This window comes from Muscardinus avellanarius (genome assembly GCF_963383645.1).
Source record: "Muscardinus avellanarius genome assembly, chromosome: 13".
In the NCBI taxonomy this organism is placed as follows: domain Eukaryota; kingdom Metazoa; phylum Chordata; class Mammalia; order Rodentia; family Gliridae; genus Muscardinus; species Muscardinus avellanarius.
The window spans coordinates 25,288,295-25,312,801 of NC_137799.1; the positions used below are offsets into that span (position 1 = coordinate 25,288,295).

At 37.6% G+C, this 24,507-nt stretch overlaps 1 protein-coding gene across 1 annotated transcript in view; it reads left to right on the forward strand.

The window, feature by feature from the left end:
* Window positions 1-24,507, forward strand: part of SVEP1 (sushi, von Willebrand factor type A, EGF and pentraxin domain containing 1) — a gene marked incomplete at both ends in the record, with an annotated part of 210,241 nt that overhangs the window by 112,276 nt on the left and 73,458 nt on the right. Inside the window, 9 exons of the mRNA XM_080709637.1 lie at window positions 2-163; window positions 1,891-2,052; window positions 12,358-12,519; window positions 12,884-12,975; window positions 14,046-14,142; window positions 16,153-16,266; window positions 20,245-20,358; window positions 21,032-21,233; window positions 23,281-23,438. Of these exons, the coding sequence (XP_080565763.1) occupies window positions 2-163; window positions 1,891-2,052; window positions 12,358-12,519; window positions 12,884-12,975; window positions 14,046-14,142; window positions 16,153-16,266; window positions 20,245-20,358; window positions 21,032-21,233; window positions 23,281-23,438 (1,263 nt within the window). The remainder of the gene's footprint in view (window position 1; window positions 164-1,890; window positions 2,053-12,357; window positions 12,520-12,883; window positions 12,976-14,045; window positions 14,143-16,152; window positions 16,267-20,244; window positions 20,359-21,031; window positions 21,234-23,280; window positions 23,439-24,507) is intronic.

The window sequence follows — 24,507 nt, forward strand, 5'->3', positions numbered from 1 at the left end:
GTCAACTGCCCTTTGGGGACCTATTATTCTCTGGAGTATTCTGCCTGCGAAAGCTGCCACCTGGGCTCGTATCAAGATGAAGAGGGGCAACTCGAGTGCAAACTCTGTCCACCTGGGACCTCCACCGAGTATCTCCATTCACGAAGCATTGCTGAATGCAAAGGTAGAGGTTTAGTGGACTTTTTGAGCAGAATTTTGTATTCAGTTGTAGGGGGAGAAAGATTTATTTTCTACACCCATCATTTGGTTCATGGCTGAGGCTCCCACAAGCAAAAGACAGATCAACAAGAGAAGAACATACAGATTTATTGAATATAAGTTTTAAGGAGACCCAGCAGCCTTCAGAAACAACGAGCCACAGAAACAAGGAAGCCTGTGTATGTTTATGCTGAGTCTGAGGAAGAAGTGGGTATTTTGTGGAGAGTATGAGTGCACAGAGGGGTGTGGCCTCCTGGTAATAAACTGGAGGTCACTTAGCAAGGCCTGTTTATCCAGATTCTTCCCTATGTCCCTGTGTCTTTGGAGATAAGGACATTCCTTTCCTCTGGACTTAGGGTGGACATCTCTCACATGAGTGTCTTATGACCTTCAGGGGAGAAAAGCCGGGGAAGGTTAGAGAGGCCTTCCAGCATCTGCAGTTTTTCTCAAATTCCTTCATTTCAGGATATCGAGGTATCATATCTCAGAGCGTTCTGAGCCCTGTCACAATTCAGTAACCTAAATGGCAAGTTGGATGAACTAAGAGCATAATCGAAAACAATTTTATTTATTAATTTGTTCTTTCACTTATAAAATATTACTTGAATATTTCCCCATTTTAAAGAAATTCACGCATCCTTCGTTTTACAAATGCCCCATTCATCAGTTAGCCTGAAACCTTTTGCTTAAACATCACATTGATCAGTGGAGAGGACTTTCGTGATACTTGCAGTCACTAGATTGTTTCTTGCTAGAATACTATTTGATAGGACAAGATAAATTCTCCCTTTACCTGGAAATGAATTTCTACAGGTGCATGTGCACATATTTTTGACAAAAAGACAGTCTTTTCAAAATATTTCTATTCTTCTCAATTGGAGTTCCTAATCGGAACATAACTGGAACATTTTGTTTCACAATTAAGGTTACTGAACACACATTTAACATAAGCAGTTTCAAAATGGTGCCTCTTTGCCATGTTTGAAGATGATGCAGGTGTAGCTATGTGATGAGAAATAGAAACGGCAGGGCAGTGCCAGGTGATCAGACATGCACGAATAGCATTAGCAGTGCCAAAATGAGAGTCATGTGGACAACGACAGCAGAAGGAAAGACATGTCCTGGGAATCAGGGCATCTGGCCCGTCTTTTTCTGTTATACCAGCATTACCAGTTTCACCTCTCTGGGCATTATGCTTTGACTACTTTTATTTTCTACTTCCCAACAGACCTTAAATGAACCAGTGTCTGTAGATGAGAGGATGCAGCAGGGCCAGTTACATGTAGAACAGCAAAGGTGCAGAGTGAGTAGAAGGCTCTAACATAGTTTGGGGTCTCATTTCTGTTACTCAAGAATAAAATGTCTAAGTTGAGCACGTCTCCATGAATGAGTTCCCCAGTGTACAAGCTGTTCTATGATGTGCATTTTCAACTTCACTCAACAACTGTGTATTGCACATCACAATATGGGTCAAACAAGAAACAATATAACTGGAAATAAGTTTTTAAAAAACCTGAGTATTGTACAGAAGCATGGGGGCGCTCCAATGTGTATACTTGACTAATAGGAGGAAGAGTTCTCGTCCCCCACCTTCTGTCCTGTATTCAAACGTAGAAAGCCTTGTCCCATACACAACTGATTTCCTGCAACTTAACATCATTGTTATTAATCATGGTACATTTTTCTTTTTAGCTCAATGTAAACAAGGGACCTACTCATTCAATGGGCTTGAGACTTGTGAATCGTGTCCGCTGGGCTCTTATCAGCCAGAAGTTGGTTCCCAGAGCTGTCTCCTATGTCCAGAACCTACCTCAACTGTGAAAAGAGGAGCCGTGAACATTTCTGCTTGTGGAGGTTGGCAAAGCTTTCTTTTTTCTTTTCCCTTTTGGTACTGAGTATCAAGCCAGGGGCATTCTGCCTCCAAGTTACGCCCCTATCCCTAATTTACTTTTACTTTGAAACAGGATCTCACTAAGTTGTTAAGGGTTTCACTAAATTGCTGAGGCTGGCCTTGAACCTGCAATCCCTTTGTCTCAGCCTCCCAAGTACCAGGATTTCAGTCATACACCACCACGCCTTACTATCAAGGCTTTAATTATTGGTATTTCTTTAAACCTAGTAGGTTCTGTGCATGGAGGAGGGGAATCGTTTTAGCAAAACTGTATGCCTAGTGTATGCAAAGAGTAGAACTGTCTCTGCATGGAGAGCTCCTTTCTATTGAGCCAGTCAGTACCTCGGTATAAATACTGAACTAGTGCTATTGGGAATACAAAAACACAAGAATGAACCCCTAGGCCTCAAATTATAGGAAGCATGTGACTTCACACTATGGTAGAAACACATCTAAAGTAGGAACTTAGTTTTCTCATTTATTAAATGATGCCCTAACTAGTGATCCTTGGAACTCTAAAAATAGGTTCTTCTATGAATTCTGACATTTTATTTCCTATGGTTTTCATAAGTGATTATGTACTCCAGCTGCACATTTGAACCAATCTTTAAGTTTTATAGTACATAAGTACTGTAAAAATGCCAAAGCCAGACCTCCGTTCCCAGAGACTCTGATTTAACTTGTCTGGGATAGAACCTGAGCATTCGTGTCCTTTTCAAGTTCCTCCCGGTGACTCTAGTATAGTAGGAAGAGTGAAGAGCCATGGACTTGGGTTCTCAACTGAGAGCAGAGGGCTTGTTAGAACCCAGACTGCTGGGCCCCATCTCCAGAGTTCAGATTCAGGAGGTCTGGGAAGGGACCTGACATTTGACATTTCCAACTAGTTTTCAACTAATGCTGATTCCGCTGATCCAGGAACTACATGATAAAGACCACTGGCTTAAGTAGAAATAAAAAGATTAGCATTTTGATTCGTAAATGTTTCTGACTAACATCCCTCCTAAATAGAGTTATCTAACCCAGAATCCCTGAATATGTAAATAAAAATAAAATATGAAAAGTTAAAATAACAATGAAACCAAGGACAGTCAAGTCAACTTGCTGCCAGGACCTCCAAGACCTTGCAGTTACTTTGCAAAGGCAGTGGTACTGGACTAAAAAGAAAACACTGTTGGCCTACCTCTGCTGTATCACTGAAGACGAAACAAACATGCCTCAAAGATGAGTTTAAAAAAGAAAACTGGTATGCCCTTCCCATTCTCTACATGATGAATTAAAAACCTAAGGTCCATGGCAAGCCAACGATCAAGAAACCGTTCCTTCATTGAATGACGTCTTAAAAAGCCAACCTGCCTCTTCCCCACTTCTCTAAGCTACCCAGAGACATATATCCACACCTCAGACCCATATTGCACACCAGCCACATTTACAACGGCATCCAATCTGAGACTAATATCCCTGCGGAGGAGGTTGTGTGTGGTGATTGGGAGGGGGCGTGGCCCACATTGCATCCTGGGAAATGTAGTCCTCACAAGTAAGAACCACAAGGAGAATGGGAAAAATACATTGAACTATAGGGTTTGTTTTGTTGTTTTTGTTTTATTTTTGTGACACTGGGAATTAAATCCAGGGACATCCTACCTCCAACATACACTCCCAGCCCTTTTTTGGTTTGTGTTTTTGAAGCAGGGTCTTGCTGAGTTGCTGAATGCCTCACTAAGTTGCTGAGAATAGCCTCAAACCTGCGATCCTCCTGTCTTAGCCTCTCAAATATTGGAATTACAGGCGTGCATCATACCTGGTTAAATTATGGTTTTTTTATGTATTACACTTAAACTATTTCAGTCTAGTAGAATCATGGTAGATGAGAGCCTTCGACCTAGGGAATTCAGTAGGTCGGGCTCATCACCCTAATGTTTCACTGAACAGTTAGGAAAAGAGTTTTGCTAGGACCCACTTGGAACTCATTAACTGTTGCTATTGTGCAAAACGAGCCTGAGATTCCTTTTATTTAAAGTCAAACAAGGCTACACATTATGGTTGAAAAGAGCTGCAGGAGATTCTTTTTTATTTTTTCAGTATACAGATTTAATTCTGGAAGAAAGTCTGCAGTAAAAAAACAAAACAAAACAAAATCTGCCCCCCTACTCTCTCCAACCACAGAAGCAACTAGGATTTTTATAGTGAAACAAATTTATATTTGACAAATTTTTCTCTTAAACTTTGTAAAAGAGCCTTGAGGTTTGTCTAGCACCAAAATTGTAATTAAGCAGTTATAATTCCCAGAAAGCCTCTAAAATTCTGGTAACTGCCTCCATTTCTCCTAATGTTTCTAGCACAAATGTAACCACATTCTGCTTGTTATGAGTAGGAATTGGGAATAACAAACCTCAACACGCCTACAGTGCTGGAGAAACACTATTTTACTTTAAATTTAAATATGTGTGAGTTCCAAAAGGGTCCCTGATATATTTGTTTGGCTTTCAACTTCCTTTCCTTTTCTTTCCTTTCCTTCTTCTCTCCTCTCCTGTCTGTCTTTCTTTCCTTTTTATTTTCTTTTTGTGTTGAGTTATTTTTTAAGGGCATAGCGTGCAGTTCATCTTGTTTTTTTTGCTAAGATATTTATTTTTGTATTCTTGGCATGTAGAACATAAAATATTATTAATATATTAATTATATGTAAGTACATTACTATGTCAGAGTAATATATTCTCCATTCTACCTTTTATCACATCTTAGGTCATTACATATACTTTGATTTGTGAGCTACAAACTCAAGAATCTGAAAGTTTTGCCTTTTTTTTGAAATACTTTTTGTTTGAATAAAAATTTTGTTTGAATAAAAATTATTCAGCAGTGTGGTTGCTTCCATAGATTACTTTTGGACCTGAAGAACACCACCTCTTTACCCTAACCCTCCAGGATGAAGCCAAAATCAGTATAACTGAGATCTGACTTTGTCTATGAAAGCCTAGTAATTTAATGATTTTATACTTATTTAATATACACAATACGAGATTTTGATAATGGAAGTAAAATGCTTATTATAGTCAAGCAAATTAACATATCCTATTATCTCACAGTTACCCCAGTTTTTGTGTGGAGCAAGAACCTGAAATATACCGTTAGCACATCTAGTACAATATTATTAACTTTAGTCAGGAAATCTATTTAAATAAAAAAATCTCTTTAGCTGCAGGGCTGTATGTTTCTTTTTTTTTTTTTTTTTTTTTTGGTGGTACTGGGGACTGGGGTTCCTGGAAACCTTCTACCTCCGGGCTACACTCCCATACCTATTTTTATATTTTTATTTGAAAACAGGGTCTCTTAAGCCAGCGCGGCTGGCTTCAAACCTGCGTGATCCTCCTGTCTCCGCCTCCCAAGCGTGGGGATTACAAGCGGGCGCCACCACGCCCGGCTGTATGTTTCTGTCTTTAACAGCATTCAGAAACTGTACAATTAGGGTAACATTTGTCCCCGGTCAATTCAGTGCACTATTTTGATTTCAGTATCATTTTGATAGGAAATGAAATTTCTCCCCATTTGTCTCATGACATTAGTCCATTAGGAGCTGGTATTGTGTGGTTAGCACTCTATTAGGTACTTTAGAGTGCTTTTCTGTAAACATGTCTGTTAATACATGTGAGTGTATATATGCCACTGCATATATAAATATCGATGCTCCTTGGTTTACAATCAGGTTCCATCCCAAAAAGTCTATGGTAAGTTGAAAATATTATAGGTGTAAAATGCGCTTAGTACACCTAATCTACCAAACGTCGTGGCTTAGCTACACATACGCTATTGACTAGAGTACCGATTATGTATCCTCACAACCATGTAGCTGACTGGGAGGTGCAGCAGGCTGGCCGGCTTCACAAGAGTATTGTGTCGCCTACAAGTAGCCCAGGAAAATGTTCAACTTTAAAAATTAGAATCATCGTTTCTACCAAATGCACTATCATTTTTATATCATAGTAAAGTCCAAAAAATCAAGCCATTGTAAGCCTAGGACTGCCTATAATGTATGGACGTCACGTGACTACCCCTTGTCTGCCCTGAAATATAATGTAAACTGATTTTTATGTGAAATTTTATTTTGTACTTTTTATACCCAAAAGTAGAGACATCAGAATAACGTGTTCATGATTCTAAGAGGCCGACAGTCTTATTTATTGTTCTCTTCATATTTTATTGTTATTATGCCTTTATATTTGGCATTTTTTCAGTTCTCGGGGCAAAATCAGTAAAGGGTACAAATCTTTTGGTGGCATACTTGGAACAGACATGTTTACCCGTTTTTGTCTTGCCTGTTAATTGTTTAACTGCTTCCACTGAACAATTAATTGAATCATTAATTTTTATTCCTTCTTATATAATAATGAATTAATACCAGGTAATGGATTTAGCGACAAAAACAACATTACCATAGTCACAGATGTTTGATGATATTAATTATTATTTTGTTTGATATCTTATAAATAATATAAATTATATTGATATTTTTCTTTGACCTAATTTGGGGGGAAGGAAGATAGCTTAAAATGTATAGTTTTAGACTATATAGTATTTATTAAGCTTTTATTAATTTCTATTTTATCACTTAATAATCAAATAATTTACACTACTCATTCAATTACTGCTTTCTGAAATGTATTAAGATTTTCTTTTTGGTCAAATATATATAAATATATATAAATATATATATATATATATATAAATACCTCACTAAATGTTGTCATAATATGCTCCTAATTCACTCTTAGTTACATACTATAAGTTTTCTTTGTCTTTATTGATTGCCTACTTGCTCTTAGAAAATCTAATGAAGGTGTTACAATCTTCAATAAAAATCATATTTCTTTAATTTCTCCCTGTGAGACATAGGGTTAACTTCATGTTTTAGTGCTGTTATTTGATGACCAAGTTTTATCATGACTAATTTATGTTCCCTGTGGATTTTGTAATAAAAATAACCCTTTTCTTCCTCTTTGAATGCTCTTTGGATTTGAATTGGCTTTTTTTTTTTTTTTTATACTAGGGATTGAGTCCAGGAGCATTTTTCTACCTCTGAGCTCCACCCTTAGTCCTTTTTTTTTTTTTTTTAATGTGTATGGTACTGGGGATGGAACCCAGGGTATTCTACCTCCGAGGTATACCCCCAGCCATATTTTTTATTCTGTATTTTAACACATGAGTTTCAAAAAATGAATTGCAAAGGGCCTCACTAAGTAGCTGAGGCTGTCCATGAACTATGATTCTATTGTCACAGCCTTCCAAATACTGGGATTACAAGCATGCGCCACCACACCGACTCTCAGTTCTTTTAAAAAATTATTTATCTTAAAATTGGATCTCACTAAGTTACCCAGGCTCCTCCTGTCTCAGCCTCCCAAGTACTGGGATTATAGGCATGAACCACCACACCCAATCCATATTCGTAACATATAAAATAACCAAAAAAAGAGCCCCCAATAAATAATAGAGAATCAAATGGAAAACTTTTAACTTACAGTAAGTATAAAAATGGGACAACTTAGTTTATTAGCAAAGTACAAGTTAAAAGAGCAGTGTGATTTTATTTTTACCTCAAACTTGAAAAGAAAAATTAATCATTATTAAGTCTGTTAATTCTGACAAACATGCAATCAGAAGAACAATTTCATATATTGCTGAAAAGTATCGACTTCCGGGAAGATGGCGACTGAGAAAAGCGGGGCTTAAGAGCCCCGCTAACAACCAATCTCCATTACCACAAATTCAGCGCCTTTCATAGCCAGAAAACACCATCACCAGAGAAACAAAAAAAATCACCAGGCTCCAGAGAGAAAGTGGACTGAGAACAGAGCTCAGAGCCACAGAGGACATACACTGGCCTCATGCCCGAGGACACGGCAGCAGCGCCATACTGCCTGCGGCAGCGGCGAATTCACCTGAGAACGGCACAGCAAGCCGAAGTGAGCCACTGCGGGACAGCCAGGCGGGATTTTTCAGCTCCCAGTGGCTGAGTTCAGCACACGCTGCGAGGACTCAGAGTGGAATTCAAAACCAAGAAGAAAAAAGCCAACCTCACGGCCGAGGGCGTAGCAGCGGCACCATATTGTCACCGGCAGCAGCAGCAGCGAATTCAACGAGTCCAGTACAGCTACATCTGCATACTCAAGAACACTGAGTCAAATTGCGGGCCACAGAGGAGAAATACCAGTACTGTACTTCCTGGGACTTGACCCAGTGGGGGAGTGGCGGTGGCAGAGATATCACACCATAGGAGAACGTGCAACCTGGCACCCCCCATAGTTTAAAGCAGCCTCTATCGACTCCCTGGGTCGGAGACTCTGTGATACAACCCAGTAAAGGAGTAGTGGGGTCTGAGATACTACTGACTCAAGATCCAGAGCACCTTAAGTGAAGTCATAGTGACCCAAGGGAAGAACCCAGAGAAGGCACAAACTTCTGAAATCATGGGAAAGAGGAATAATACTGGAGCAATGAATGCCCACAACCCCACAACATCAGAACCCGATAAAACAGAAAATCAGAGATTTCTAGAAGATCAAATCAGGAAAATAACTGTAGAAATAATAGAGGTGCTTCGAAAAGAACTCAGAGAGAGCCAAAAAGAGATAAAGGATGCAATTAATGAAGTAAAGGCCTCAATTCAAAGCACAAACAACCAATTAGACCACATGGAGAACAGAATCTCGCTCTTAGAAGATGATCATTCCAAAAATGAACGCATAGTTTCTAATCTAGGAAAAAATATCCGACAGCAGGAATCTGACATTGAAGAAATATGGGCCCATTTTAAGAGAGCTAACCTAAGAATAATTGGAATAGAGGAGGGAAAAGAAAGTGATACCAAAGGGATCAACAATCTCTTCAAGGAAGTAATAGCAGAAAATTTTCCAAACATAGAGCAAGAGGTTGATACACAGATCCAGGAAACTTATAGAACTCCCTTTAGACAGGATCAGAGAAGAGGATCCCCACGCCACATAATTGTCAAAATGACCAATGTGGAAGCCAAGCAGAGAATCTTAAAGGCAACAAAAACAAAGGGCCAAGTGACATTAAGAGGCAAGCCAATTAGAATCACTCCAGAATTCCCAAACCAAGTCATGAGAGCCAGAAGGGCTTGGAGTAACATATTCCAAATTCTGAAAGAAAACAACTTCCAGCCAAAAATTTTCTACCCAGGAAAACTTTCTATCAAATTAGATGGAGAAATAAGAAGCTTCCATGACATACAGAAACTGAAGGAATTTATGTCTTCAAAACCAGCGCTAGAGAAAATACTCAAAGAGATTAACTACAAAGAAGAAATAGGTAACACACACCAGAACCAGAGAAACAAGATTTTCCATCCAACAGACAACTAAGATTGGTTATCTGCGGAGATTCATTATTTATGTTAGTCTTTTACCTATATCTAAATTGTATTGTTTGCCTTTATTGTTGTTAATTTTTAGGATTTCTAGTTGGAATATTAATATACCTTCAGATATAGCATTTGGAAATATTTTATCCAATTCTATTAGTAACTTTTAACTCTGTTTACATTGTCTTTGGATATACAATATTTTTTTTTATTTTTTAGGGAGTTTGTATACTCTTCTGTTGCCTGTGCCATTGAAATCATAGCCAAGAAATCACTGCCAATTTCAATGTTGTGAGGTTTTATGACCCAGATTTTCTTCTAAAAGTTTATAGTCTTAAGATTTATATTTAGGTCTTTTATCTATTTTGAGTTAATACTTGTATATGGGATTAGGTAAGGGTCCAACTTTATTCTTTTCCATGTAATTATTATGTTTCAACAATATTTAGTTAAAAGATTATTATTTCCACCACCAAATGTTCATGGAAACCGTGTCAAAAATAACTTGATAATATAGGGAAGAATTTAGCTCTAGGCTTTTATTTAACTCCAATGGTTTATATATCTGCCTTTAGAACAGTACTACACTGTTTCAATTATTGTAGCTTTTTTGAAATCAGAAAATATATATCTTCTAGCTTTGTTCTTTTTCAAGATCGTTTTGGGTATCTAGAATCCATATTCCATATTAGGATAGATTTTTTTCTGAAAAATAAATATATAAATATATGATAGTTTCACCTAAAAAAATAGAAAAAAATATTCTCTGGTAAGAAAGAAAGCAAAAAGAAATATTGAAATGTTATCTTTAAGTCATCAAAAGCTTGGTATCAGACAAATGAAACTGTTATGTGAGACTATCATCTTTAATTTTGGATAAATTGCTATAATACTAGATGTCAACCACTAAGCCAAAAATGGGAAGGAGGGATGGAGAGGGAACGGGGTGGGGATTGGGTAGGGGCTAACTGGGCAATGTGTGCATGTATGTCTACAAAAGTTTGTATCCCACTATGATGTATGAATACAGTGCACCAATAAAATATATATATATATATATATATATATTTATATATATATAATATAAAAAAAGAAAAGTATCATTTGGAACTATTTTTAAAAATTATTTGGCATTACATATCCATGGCCTAAATTTTTTCCAAATTTTAAGTCCAACTATTTAACTCCTCAAATTTGATCATTCAAATCCAACATCTCAAACTTATCTATTATTCCAAGGAAATAATCAGGACTATAGGCAATGATTTGTGTGGGAAAATTTATTTCAACATTATTTATTATCAAAAACAAGTAGAAACAAACTGAATATTGAATACTGGAGGGAATTAGATCACTTATGGTCTATCAATGAGATACAGTGTTTTATTATTTATTAAAATCATGTTGTCAGCCGGGTGTGGTGGTGCATGCTTGTAATCCCAGCATTCGGAGGTGGAGACCATAGGATCAATCGCAGTTCCCACACAATCTCAGCTACTTAGTAAGAACTTTCGCAACTCAGTGTGACCCTGTTTCAAAAAAATAAAAAAGACTAAAAGTAGGACTGGGGATGTAGCTCGGAGGTACAACAATGTTCCTGGGTTGCATCCCCGGTACTGAAAAAAAAAAAAAAAAAAAAAAAAGAATCATGTTATCAGCTAGATGTGGTACTGCACGCCAGAAATACCAGTATTTGGAAGGCTGAGGCAGGATGATCACAGGTTTGAAACCAGTTCTTAGCAACTTAGTGTAGTCTTCAGTAGCTTATACCCTGTTTCTAAATAAAAAAAATCAAGTTTTGGCTGGAGGTGTAGCTTGGAAGTTGAATGTCCCTGGGTTCAGTCTTCAGCACCAAAAACAAAACAAACAGAACAAAAGACCCACATATTTTTAGCGGGCTGTAGTGGTGCACATTTGTTATCCCAGCACAAGGGAAGCTGAGACAAGAGGATTGCCAAGTTGGCAGCCAGCCTTAGCAACTTAGCAAGGCCCTCCACAATTTAGTAAGACCCCATTTCAAAATAAAAAAATAAAATAGAGCTGAAATGTGACTCAGGGGTAGAATTCCCCTGGGTCCTATTCCCAGTACCACATACACACAAAAAATAATGTTAGTTAATGGAGAATTATTTGGAAAATGCTTATGATATGATAATAAGCGGAAAAAATAAGAATGCCAGTATGGCCAATTCCAATCTTCATTGAATGAATTATGTCATTAAAAACAGGAGGGAGCTGGGCATGGTGGCTCATACCTGTAATCCCAATGCTTGGGAGGCTGAGACAGGAGGATTGCAGGTTTGAGGGCAGCCTCAGCAAGTAGTGAGACTCTCATCAACCTAGCGAGACCTTCTTTCAAAATAAAAAAAATATGGGTGGGGGTATAACTTGGAGGTAGAATGCCTCTGGGTTCAATCCCTAGTACCACAAAAAGTAAATAAATACAAAGACAGGAGGGCCGGGCGTGGTGGTGCATGCTTGTAATCCCCATGCTTGGGAGGCAGAGACAGGAGGATAGCGAAGGTTCCAAGCCAGCCTCGCTGGCTTAAGAGACCCTGTTTCCAAATAAAGATATAAAATACCCTGTTTCCAAATAAAGATATAAAATAAGTCTGGGAGTGTAGCCCGGAGGTAAAAGGGTTTCCAGGAACCCCAGTACCACCAAAAAAAAAAACACCAAACAAACAAAAAACAAAAACAAAAACAAAAAAAAACCAGGCGGGAACACACTTACTTAAGTGATAATATGGTCTGGGTATTAGCTATCTAAAAGGCATTTTATTAAAAATGTCAGCAGCTTCCTTACAACCCAAGGTTAAGGCTGTTCTTTTAACTGCAGAATGTGAATGTGTTGCTTTCTATGCATAAATGATTCTTTTCTTCTTTTCAGTACCTTGTCCAGTAGGAGAATTCTCTCGTTCCGGGTTAATGCCCTGTTACCCATGCCCCCGAGACTATTACCAACCTGATGCAGGCAAATCTTTCTGCCTGGCTTGCCCTTTCTACGGAACGACGACAATCACTGGTGCCAGGTCCATCACAGATTGTTCCAGTAAGTGCAGAGAGCTCATTTCTTACAGATCCAGGTGGGAGACTTACTTTCACATGTCTCTGTGGTTGTTCTAAATATCACTATTTTCAGTTGTTTGGGGCATCTGGATTTGTTAAGTTACCATTTTAAGATCTTTTTGATGACAGTGGCTCAAAGAGCCATTTTGGAAACTTTGATAAGTTCCAAAGTCTTTCTAAATGTCTAGGACTCAATGGCGTGCCCTCCATTGCTTAGGATTACTACTGAAGCATAATCTCATTCTGACAATCAGAATCTTAGCCAGCGTATTTAGAGAGAGCTACTTATTCTCAATATCTACCACGTACTGATATGCTTTCTTAATGTTTCCTGTTAATTTTTTTAGGTTTTAGTTCAACTTTCTCAGCAGCAGAGGAAAGCATAGAGCCTGTTGCCTCTCCTGGAAATATCCAAAAGAAGTATGAAGTCAGTAGTCAGGCAAGTTCACTTTCTACACTCAAAATGTTCTAAAGTGAAATGCTTGAAAAATAGTTTGTCACTTTCTGTGTCACAGAGAGGGAAACGTACTGGGGTTGCAACTTTAAGTAATCAAACACTATAAATGAATAATTGTATTTACTGGTGACTCTTAAGAAGAACTTTCAATAAGCGAAATACTGGAGAAATGTCCTAAGTACCAGAAATGGGAGATTTTCCCAGCATTGTCTGCCCAAGAATGTGGATGTGGGAGCGTCTGGAATCACTAATAATTAACACTTGCCACAAGTGCGGCCCATCATTTGACAAAGGGTATTTGGTTTAGCCGATGGCCTTTTCTGGGTGACAGAAAGAATTGCTCAACTTTTATGAAAAAGTATTTACATACTTTTTTGCCAGAAAAAAAATCATTTCTTGGAATAAGAAGTATTAAGAAACATAACTCATGGATACAACCAAACCAATTGCTTTCCATTTTTCTTTAAAGACTGATTGTTAAGCTTGGTTATTTTGGTAGATTCTGTCATGACTAACTCACCATGCCAAATGTCATGAGTTCCTTGGCTTTTTTAGGATAACAAAGTTATATTTCTTATTTCAACTTCCTACAGCCTAGGGCTTTATCAGTCATGTTTAAATCTAAACCTATTAGACATAAAAATTTGTAGGAACTGCCATAGCAGGACCTCTCAAATCTGTTGGCTGACTTTTAAAAATAATAATATACAGACTCCACTGCCAGAAATTCTGATTTAGCTAGCCTAGGTTGGGGGTCCAGTCTTTTGTATTATTTAAAAACATCTCAAGTGGATTCTAACATGCAGCCGGCATTTAGGAATACTACTACTTGGATTTACCCAAACATCATTCAAAAATAATATATATCATCTGTGCTCATCTGTCATCTGTCACCAATGTTATTCCTCAGTGGTCCAGTTTGTTTGAGAGAATCCATCTAAAAGCAGAAACCAGATGTCTGATGTTACAACCTCCTGACTCCCTGGTCAGGTTTTCTTTGAAATGAACTGAGTGCCTTGTCTCTGATAGATCTCTTTTCTGTCTCTTGGTAGGTTTTCCACGAATGCTTCTTAAATCCTTGCCACAATCATGGAACCTGTCAACAACTTGGGCATGGTTATATCTGCCTGTGTCCACATGGCTATACAGGTAAACACAGAAGAATGAAAATTTTAATATATTTTCATATGAAATCTTAATATCTTGCAGAATCAAACTTTGGAATACTGAAGATATATTATGTAAAATGCATTAGACCATCTTAGTATATTTGACTTGATACTGAAAAAAATTTTGATTAAACAAGGTAAACCATTAGATGACAAAAGTCAATAATCAGAAAAAAGATATATATATATATGTGTGTATATATATATACACATCTATCCCACAAACGAGTTTTTTATGTACTTTGAAGAAAGAATAAAGAATCCTGTTCTACATGAAAAACTCATATTGTAATTCATAATTGAAATTGAAAGACGGTTCCAGGAAGCAGGTCCAAGTTTTCATTCTAACACAAATTAAATGCATGACACTCAATGTACACAGATTGGCCAGCATAAACATTTTTAAACAAACCCCTAGTTTCATTTATTACATACTAATGGAGGTTCTTTTGAACAGCTATAATTTGTTGCTTTGTCTCTATCTTTCTCGAAGCTGTGCTTAAAAAACAGTATGGCTCTGAACTTGATTATGTAGGAACTCTGAAAGAATTATATTTTCTTGTAGTTTGGTTCACGTTACAGCTGACTCCAGAAACATATTTTTTAAGGAGAAGTGAACTATAACTTAAAATGGCAATTAATTTAAAATAACTCCCTGTTTTCTTCTAGACAGTTTTTTGCATTTTTAACAAGTGTTGCACAACCAACTTGAAAGTTTTAATGAGAAAAAATGGGATTTAAGTAAAATATTCAGTATAAAATGACAAAAGGAAAGTTGGAAAACAAAATATAGACAAGAGCTAACAAAATATCAACATTCCACTTATTACAGCTAGCGTGTATGTGTGAGTGTGTGTGTGTGTGTGTGTGAATTTTTGTAAAAATGTTTGCCCTGAAATTTCACAAGGAATAATGGATCTTGCCTGAGAAGTTTTTCAATGAAGGATAATCAGAAGAGTAGGTATAGTGGTGTTAACTCAAATTTTAATGTGTGCCAGAATCATCTGGAAGGCTTGTTAAAGCACAGCTTTCTGAACCCCAGTCCCAGAATTTCTGATTCAGTAGATCTGGGGTACAGCTTGAGAATTTGAATTTCTATTATATTCCCAGGTAATACTGATGCTTGTAATCCAGGGATCACATTTCGAAGGGATCATGCTGGTTCGAAGCCAGCCTCTCTGGCTTAAGAGATCCATTTGCAAATAAAAATATAAAACATAGGTCTGGGAATGTGGCCCGGAGAAGGGTTTCCAAGAACCCTAGTACCACAAAAAAAAAAAAAAAAAAAAAAAAAAAGCCTGTGGAAAACACCAAGCCTGGTGGTACACACTTGTTATCCCAGTGGCTGAGACCTGAAGATCACAGGTTCAAAGCCAGCCTCAGCAACTTAGTGAGACCTTATTTCCAAATAAAAAATAAAGTAGGGCTGGATATATAACTTGGAGGTAGAATTCCCCTGGATTCAATCTCTAGCACCAAAAAAAAAAAAAAAAAGAGGGAAGAAAGGAAGGAAGGAAGGAAGAAAACAAGAGGGCAGAAGGGAGAGAAGAAGAAAGAAAAAAAGAAAAGAAAAGAAAAAAAAAGAAAACCTGTGGAAAGATGCAGTCCACCCTAGGGTGCCTGGCAGAGGAGCTGAGGTCTGGCAGGATTCAGCCCCATCTTCACCCCTTGGCCAGGTGACCTTGGTAGCAAGTATATATGACTTCTTACTGTTCACCTTGTGATTAATAGACATCCTGGCTCTGGTTTGCACTTTTAGACTCCCCTCACCGCAACATACTTCTAATTTAGGATCCTTTGCTATCTTCTACATGTCTTTAGGAGGTATCTTAAATCTGTTTAGAAACAGGTAGTACCTTCACTAAATACTCAACAGTAGCCCTTTTCCCCTCTCTTATCCCCCTAAATTTTAAATCATTGAGATGATGAATGTTCTGTTTCTGCTAATCCCACTCTTTGATTGTCCTTCGGTGTCTGGTTTGCATTTCAGGCTTCAAGTGTGAAATAGACATCAATGAATGCAGCTCAGTGCCTTGCCTCAACAATGGAATTTGCAAAGACCAAACTGGGGGATTCATTTGCGAATGTCCATTGGGTTATACAGGTAAGGGGAAAATTCTTTGTTTTGTAAACCTTAGTCATTAAGATTTCATCACTGAGGTAAACTTAAAATGTATTGTTAGGTTACATTGATAAAGTAGAGCCATGCCCAAAGGGCACATTTTCTATTTTTATATACATTGGGAAATAGTTTTTATTATGCTGTCATGTAAGGAGAATAAGGTATCAATTTGGCAATATGAACTTGATGGAGGTTCGTAAAACAGGCAGACCTGGTCCCATCTTTTCTAACTAGATGGATGGCATTGAATGAACCAGTTAACTTCTCTGGACCTGTTTCTCATAAGTAAAAATGGACGTTAGGAAATGAGAAGTGTGTGAAGACTAGTACAGTACGAGACAAGTAGTAAGTCCTTCCCTAGCTTTTCATCAGTAGCCTACTGATAGGAAGTGTGTGCGTCCTTATTTCCGTGTGCTGAGTTTGTGTGCCTATTTGAATGCATGTGGATGTGATTATCACTAACCATAGAGTTCGGTCAATTTTATTCATAGGAACCGTTCTCTCTAACTGAAATGATGCGTACACTTAAATGTGTATCTTAAATCAGAAAGGGAAAACTTCCAACACCCTCCCCACAAAAAGTTCAAAAACATTGACCTTCCTGTTAATTCCCTTGTTCAATTACTTATGATTATTGCTAATATAATCTTTATAAAATATAATATTATCCTATGTGTAGTAATAGCCTCATAGTATTGTCACGGAGTACACTGAATTCGTCTTGACCCATTAATACTGCACTTAACTCATAAAATGATTATCATACTAAAAGAATATCTACGTGGTATATATGTGGTATAAAATTTTCCATATTTTGGTAAGTTCAATAAAATCCTTAAGACATTTCAAAAGATCCAGATTCTAGCCAGGCGTGGTGGCACAGGCTTATCATTCCAGTACTTGGGAGGCTGAGACAGGATGAATGCAGGTTCACAGCCAGCCTCAGCTACTTAGTGAGGCTCTTCACAACTTAGCGAGACCCTGTTTCAAAATAAAGAGTAAAAATAGGAGAATGAAAGAAAGAAAAAAGTTAAATTTAAGCTGGGCATGGTGGCACACACTTGTAATCCCAGCATTTGAGAAGCTGAGACAGGAGGATTGTGGTTCGTAGACAGCCTTAGCTACTTAGTGAGGCATTTTGCAACTCAATGAGACCATGTTTCAAAATATATAATAAAGAATAGGGCTAGTGGTAGCTCATAGGTAGAATGCCCCTGGATTCCATCCCCAGGACCACAAAAAAATTTTATAATAAAAGATCTAGATTCTAATAACTATGGCCTAAAAACAATTTTTATGAAGAAATGAAGATAACCTTCTATTTGATTGTAGTAATCATTTAAACAAACATATCTCCTTTCTCTATTTTGAATATATCCAACAATGGTAGATCTAGTCATATGAGAAGATACATTGAGTTTACATTTTATCTGAAAGTTTAATTGAAAACTTTGTATGTAGGGGATGGTTAGTAAGCATTCTCACTGCTGTGGCCCCAAATGCCTGATTATTGCAACTGAGAGGAATATTTATTTGCTCACAGTTATGGAGATTTCAGTGGTTTCAGTTCATCTTAGGCCAAGTCATGTGTGTAGAACTCAGGGCATGGCAGCAGGAAGCACAGAGAAAGAGAAGAGGGTCCATGGACACACACACACACACACACACACACACACACACACACACACACACATATATATATTCTCCTCCACCTGTCCCCTATTTGCCTAGGTTATACCCAATAAATACAATATAGTGGGTTTATCCACTAAAAACATTAGAACCTCATAATTCAATGATATCACCTCTGAACATGAGGGATATAATGTTTTTAAGGACATTCTATATTCAAATCATAACAAGGGAAATTATAGTCAAAATAATTCTTCAAGATCCCTCTATTTAGCTCTTAAGTAGATAGGACAGGCATGCTATTTTTATTTTCTATTTTATTTTATTTTTTGTGGTATTGGAGATGGAACCCAGGAGCCCTGTACCTCTGAGCTACACCTCCAGTCCTACTTTTTATTTCTTATTTTGAAACAGGGTGTCACTAAGTTTCGGAGGGCCTCACTAAGTCACTGAGGCTGGCCTCAAACCTGCATCTTTCTGTCTAGGCCTCCTGCTAATTTTTTTAATATGTCTATTTTACCTTAAATAAATAGATAATTTTAGTCTCATGAACATTGGATAAAATAAATGGCTTGCATTTAAAAGCCATGTCACATAAATCTTGAAGCAAATTACACTCAGCTGAGATGCCTAGAGATGCACAGGCTTCTGAGGCCAGTGGAGGCAGCTGCCAATCTACATACTCATCACCCCATGGAGGGCTTAATCCAACAGGTGGACCCACAATCAAATTGTTCACTGTTTCAATTTTCTTTCCCATGTTCCCTCCTACTCTTTTATCAGGGACATCTGTTTGTACTTCTTCATAATGTATAAAATGATGCAATTCTATCATGCATTTTCTTGAATTTTCTAGAAGTCCATATCTTGTGTTATTGACCCATAGAATTGAATCCTAGTAAAAGCTTGTGGGCAGAATGCAGATACATATAATGAAAAAAAAATAGATTCAAGCTTCTAAATAAAATATATGTATTTATTAGAGACTAAATATATGTACTTTTTACTAGACATTAAATTTGTTATGTGGATTTACTGTGAGAAAAAAAGTGCTCATTATGGTGTCCATGAATGTGCAGAACTTGATAGGTTTACTCTTCTTGGCAACAGACGTTTGTGTGTGTGTGTGTGTGTGTGTGTGCGTGTGTGTGTGTGTGTGTGTGTGTGGTACTGGGGTTCATGGAAGCCCTTCTACCTCCGGGCTACACTCCCAAACCTATTTTTTTATATTTTTATTTGGAAACAGGGTCTCTTAAGCCAGCACGGCTGGCTTTGAACCTGCGCGATCCTCATGTCTCTGCCTCCAAAGTGCAGGGACTACAAGCGTGCGTCCCCACGCCTGGTGGCAACTGACTTTATTGGTGAAATTTTCTTTTAACCCATTTCTATGTTATAAATAATAATAATAATAATAATAATAATAATAAGAAGAAGAAGAAGAAGAAGAAGAAGAAGAAGAAGAAGAAGAAAAAGAAGAAGAAGAAGAAGAAGAAGAAGAAGAAGAAGAAGAAGAAGAAGAAGAAGAAGAAGAAAAAGAAGAAGAAGAAGAAGTAATACTGCTAACTTAACCCAGAGCATTTTACCTCTGAGCTACACCTTCGTTTTATCTTTTTTATTTTGAATCAAGGTCTCACTCAGTTGCTGAGAGTCTTGCTAAATTGCTGAGACTGGCCTTGAACCCGAGATCCTCTTGTCTCAGCTTCCCATAGTAGTGGGATAACAAAAATGCACAAATATGTTCCCATATAAATCATTGAATGTGTTACATAATCCCATGTATTGAAAATTAAAGCATCTTAAGCTCTTCAGACCAAGGATTCTGTACATACGTTCTTGAATTTGAATTTCTATGGTTCTAGGCTCATCTTTGTACTTATCCCTGGTAATGTCACAGGCTTCTTTGAGTTTCCATTTATAGGTGTAAAAAATAAAGGATAAGAATTTTATCAGGCTTTCTAAAATTATATTTCTACAGAACATGGGACATAAATACCAAAGAGTGAACAATTAGAAAACAAATGATATAAGAAAAATATTAAACAAAATCACAGTTACCTTCCTAAGTTAAAAACGTAGTCAGATAATCATGCTTGTCATTATCTATTATGTGCTGACCATGTCACATTTCATGGTATATATTATTTTCAATTCAAAGAACAGTATAAAGCTTTTATTTGAACATATTTGGCAATAAACAAAAGTTTATGCCAGCTTATTTACGGTGATTTCCAATTCCTCAGTTCTTACATACAAACAACTTACTTGAAAATTATTGGTCGTAATGTCCTTGCAAGTTTTCCCACTCAAAGATTCTATCGTTCCTTGCAGGCCAACTATGTGAGGAAAATATAAATGAATGTAACTCCAGTCCTTGCTTAAATAAAGGAACTTGCATTGACGACTTGGCTGGCTATCGCTGCACCTGTGTGAAAGGATTTATTGGTAAAATGTTCCCATTCTCCTCTGTTGTCTTAAAATCCTGTAAAGCATTAAAAATGAATACATTTACTAATGTAATGTATATTATTTGATTTTATCAATGTACTGTGCGATGTATCTCAAGCAGTTCAGAAAAATAGTAGTATATTCGTGTGTGTGTGTGTTTAGTTATGACAAACTTTCAAAAGAGAACCAGAGATGAATAATGTAAATACTTACAAATGGATGCAAAACAGTATATTTTACAAATAGATATTAACGGGACTGAAAAATAATATCGCTAAAAAATCCTTATCCTTAGTTGATAAGGAAGAAGTCCAAGAAAGAAAATGACCAGTGAAGAACAAAGACAAGGTCAAACAAAACAAAACAAAATTTGAACACAATGTATTAATTTTACTTTTTAACCCATTGTGTTAGATGTTTGTACTTTACTTTCAGAAAGAAGATTAAATAAAGGGCAGATTAGTAAAAATTCAGAGTCCTAAAATGGCTCACAAAAACCAGAGCTTATTTATTACAAAAAAGGTCTTGAACCAGTTTGCTAAGCCAGTGGCTCTGAGGTCTCCATTTCAATCCTTTAAAAGCAACATCCTCCAAGAAGTCAACACAGCGATTGCAGTTTACCCTGGGAGGCTAACCATTTGGGGTCTTTCTCGTCCTCATTCATCCCTAGGCCTACACTGTGAAACAGAAGTCAATGAATGCCAGTCAAACCCGTGCTTAAATAATGCAGCCTGTGAAGACCAAGTTGGGAGGTTCTTGTGCAAATGCCCGCTTGGATTTTGGGGTGCCCGGTGTGAAAAAAACATTGATGAGTGTCTTAGCCAGCCATGCCAAAACGGAGCCACATGTAAGGATGGTGCCAACGGCTTCAGGTAAAAGGCCACATCTGAATTTTCTACTATATTTATTGTCTTAACCGTTGGGCAATTCTGCAATCATTCTAGAGTATTATTTACTGTGAGTCCCAAGTCAGCTATTTTCAATTGCTGGCCCAACAAAAACCTACAGGGTGATCTTCTCACAACCACAGGAGGTAAGGCTGTACTAAGCCTGGACAACAGCCTAGAAGTTTAAAATATGCAAACCATTATATTTAAGTTTCCCAAAGGTTCTGATGCTGAGTTGGGTTTGGGAACCTCTGCTCTATGCTTGAGAAATCATAAAAGATGAAAGGGACCAGGTGTGGTGGCACATAATTGTAATCCCAGCATTGGGGAAGCTGAGACCAAAGAATCATGGGTTGTGGACAGCCTCGGCTTTTTTTTTTTTTTTTTTTTTTTTTTTTTTGGTGGTACTGGGGATGGAACCCTTCTACCTCTGGGGGTACACTCCCAGACCTATTTTATATTTTATTTGGAAACAGGGTCTTTTAAACCAGAGAGGCTGGCTTTGAACCTGCTTGATCCTCCTGTCTCCGCCTCCCAAGCACGGGGATTACAAGCGTGCGCCACCATGCCCTGCCAGCCTCAGCTATTAACAAGGCCCTTTGCAACTCAGTGAGACCCTGTTTCAAAAACAAAAAAGACTAAAAAATAGGGCTGGAGGTATAGCTTGGCAGTACAAAAATAAAACAAAATAAAAAGATGAAAGGAAATTGACCAAATGATGTTATGTGTATATACGGCTATGTGGCAATAAATAAATACCACTGTTAAGTATCCATCACATGATTATACCATAACTTCTTTTCCAGTTCTCCTCTTCAGAGACATCTAGAATGGTGCTGCTCTGGAAATTTGTTACATAGGTTTTTATGCCTCTTGCACAATAATCTAGAGCAGATAACAAGAATTGGATAAATAGGACTCTGGGAATGCGAACCATAAACTCTATTTGGCATTCTCAAATTGTAGTACTACTCGCCATTTGAGATTTCCTGTTTCACAACAACCTTGTCAGCAATGGTCAGCATCAGATGTATTTTCCATTCTGGTAGGGCTTAAATGATTTGTTACATGTCATTCACATTGGCACACTGATTAAGAATGGGGTTCAAAAACCCCACTCCCTCGTGTAATAACGACAGGACTTAGACAAATTGCTTCACCTCACTAGTTAACTCATTTGTAAAATATGAATAATGCTAGTATTACCTTATTGCTATAAAGATTGGCTATATTCACAAACATATCAAAGCCAACCACTAAGCCAAACATGAGGAGGGAGGTGAAGGGAATGGGGAGAGAACTGGGGAAGGGCTAAATGAGTGATGTGTGCATGTGTGCCTCTACCACCTTGTACCCCATTAAGATGTATGACTACAATGCACCAATCAAAAATAAAACAGATTGGCTTAGTTCATAGACAGGCATCTAAACTTTCTACATTTTGCAAGAACATCTATAAGGAGAGAATCAATCATATGTAAATAATATCCCAACCAGATTAGAACAACTTATCATTTTATTTTTGCTACTACAACATGTCTAAGACATGCTATAGTAAATAGGTTTAATCAAACAAATTGGTACAACTAACTAACAAAGCACTCTGGATATGAAAAATGTTTCAACATTTTGTTGAATAGTTTCGTATCCAAGTTCATCAGAGATATAGGCCTGTAGTTTTCCTTCCTTGAACTGTCTTTATTTGGTTTGGGTATTTGTGTGATGTTGGCTTCAGAGAATGTGTTTGGGAGAGTCCCACTTTTTTCTATTTCACGAAATAGTTTGAGGAGTATTGGGGTTAGCTCTTCTATAAAGGTTTTATAGAATTCACTCGGAAAATCATCTGGTTCTGGGCTTTTCTTTGATGTTAAGCTCTTTATTGCTGTTTCAATCTCTTTGATTGTTATCGGTTGGTTTAAGTGTTCTATATCCAAATACTTTTGAGACAAGGTTATCAGAAATGGGAGATTCCCTCTGAGGTTTTTCTACCACAGTTCTGGTTTTTACAACCTTTGGTTTTGTTTTGTCTCAGGTGCCAGTGTGCAGCAGGCTTCACAGGACCTCACTGTGAAGTGAATATCAATGAATGTCAGTCGAACCCGTGTAGAAATCAGGCCACCTGTGTGGATGAATTGAACTCATACAGTTGTAAATGCCGGCCGGGATTTTCAGGCAGTAGGTGTGAAACAGGTATATATGAACTCAGTGTTATCAAAAACAATACTAAAAAATAGTAACATAATAAGAACATCAATTTTACCTATACCATGTACTGCCTACAGTGCCAAAGTCTTTATATATATTTAATCTTCACAATCATCCAATAAACTAGGTATTGTTATTTAATATCCCCAATAGCACAGATGAGGAAACGTGTAAAATTATAAATAAGACATGGTTAACCTGGACAACCATTGGTGGGAGGGGGGAAGGGAAAACAGGGGCGGGGGGAGAGGGCACCAAATATAGTTTAAATGTGTACTATTTATGTTCAATAAAAAATTGTTAAAAGAAAAATATAATAAATAAACTATATTTATCTTTAAAAAAATGTAAGGGGGAAACAGAGAAAATGTAGTGCAGCAGAACTTTATTCTTTGTGTTTAGAACTAGACTTTGAGGAGGTGAGAGTTCATGGACATGGTTGAGGATCAGTAGATCGATACCAGTCTCTTCTCCCAGGAGCCTTATAGCCATAGGACTTTTGTCTTTTTGAATAGGTTTCGCATATTTGGGGCAGAGCTGAATTGCCCATGAAACATGGAAAGGCCAGAGCCGTTCAAGGGGCAGGTTGTTGCCCTTGCAGTTCTGCCTGCTTCCTTCCTTCAACACCAGTCCCTTCCTCTCCACTCATCACACAGACACGCATTAGCATCTCAGCTTTAGTAACACTCCAACCCCACCTTTCCTGCCAAGGACTTTATATTTCCTGCTGCTTTTCACTCATTTTTTTCTATCTTATATACTCACTGGTTATTGTGATTATTGTTTGTGTGTGGTACTGGAGATTAAACTCAGTACCTCTGAGCTCCACACCTAGCTCTATTTTATTTTGAAACAGGGCCTCACTAAGTTTCAAAGGGCAATGCTAAGTTGCCAAGATTGGCCACAAACCTGAGATCCTCCTGTGTCAGCCTCTCATGTGCTGGGATAACAAGCATGCTCCACCACACCTCGCTTAGTAAATTTAAAAGTATATGCTATTTTTTTTGTGTGTGTGTGTGGTGCTGGGGATTGAACCCAGGAGCATTCTACCTCT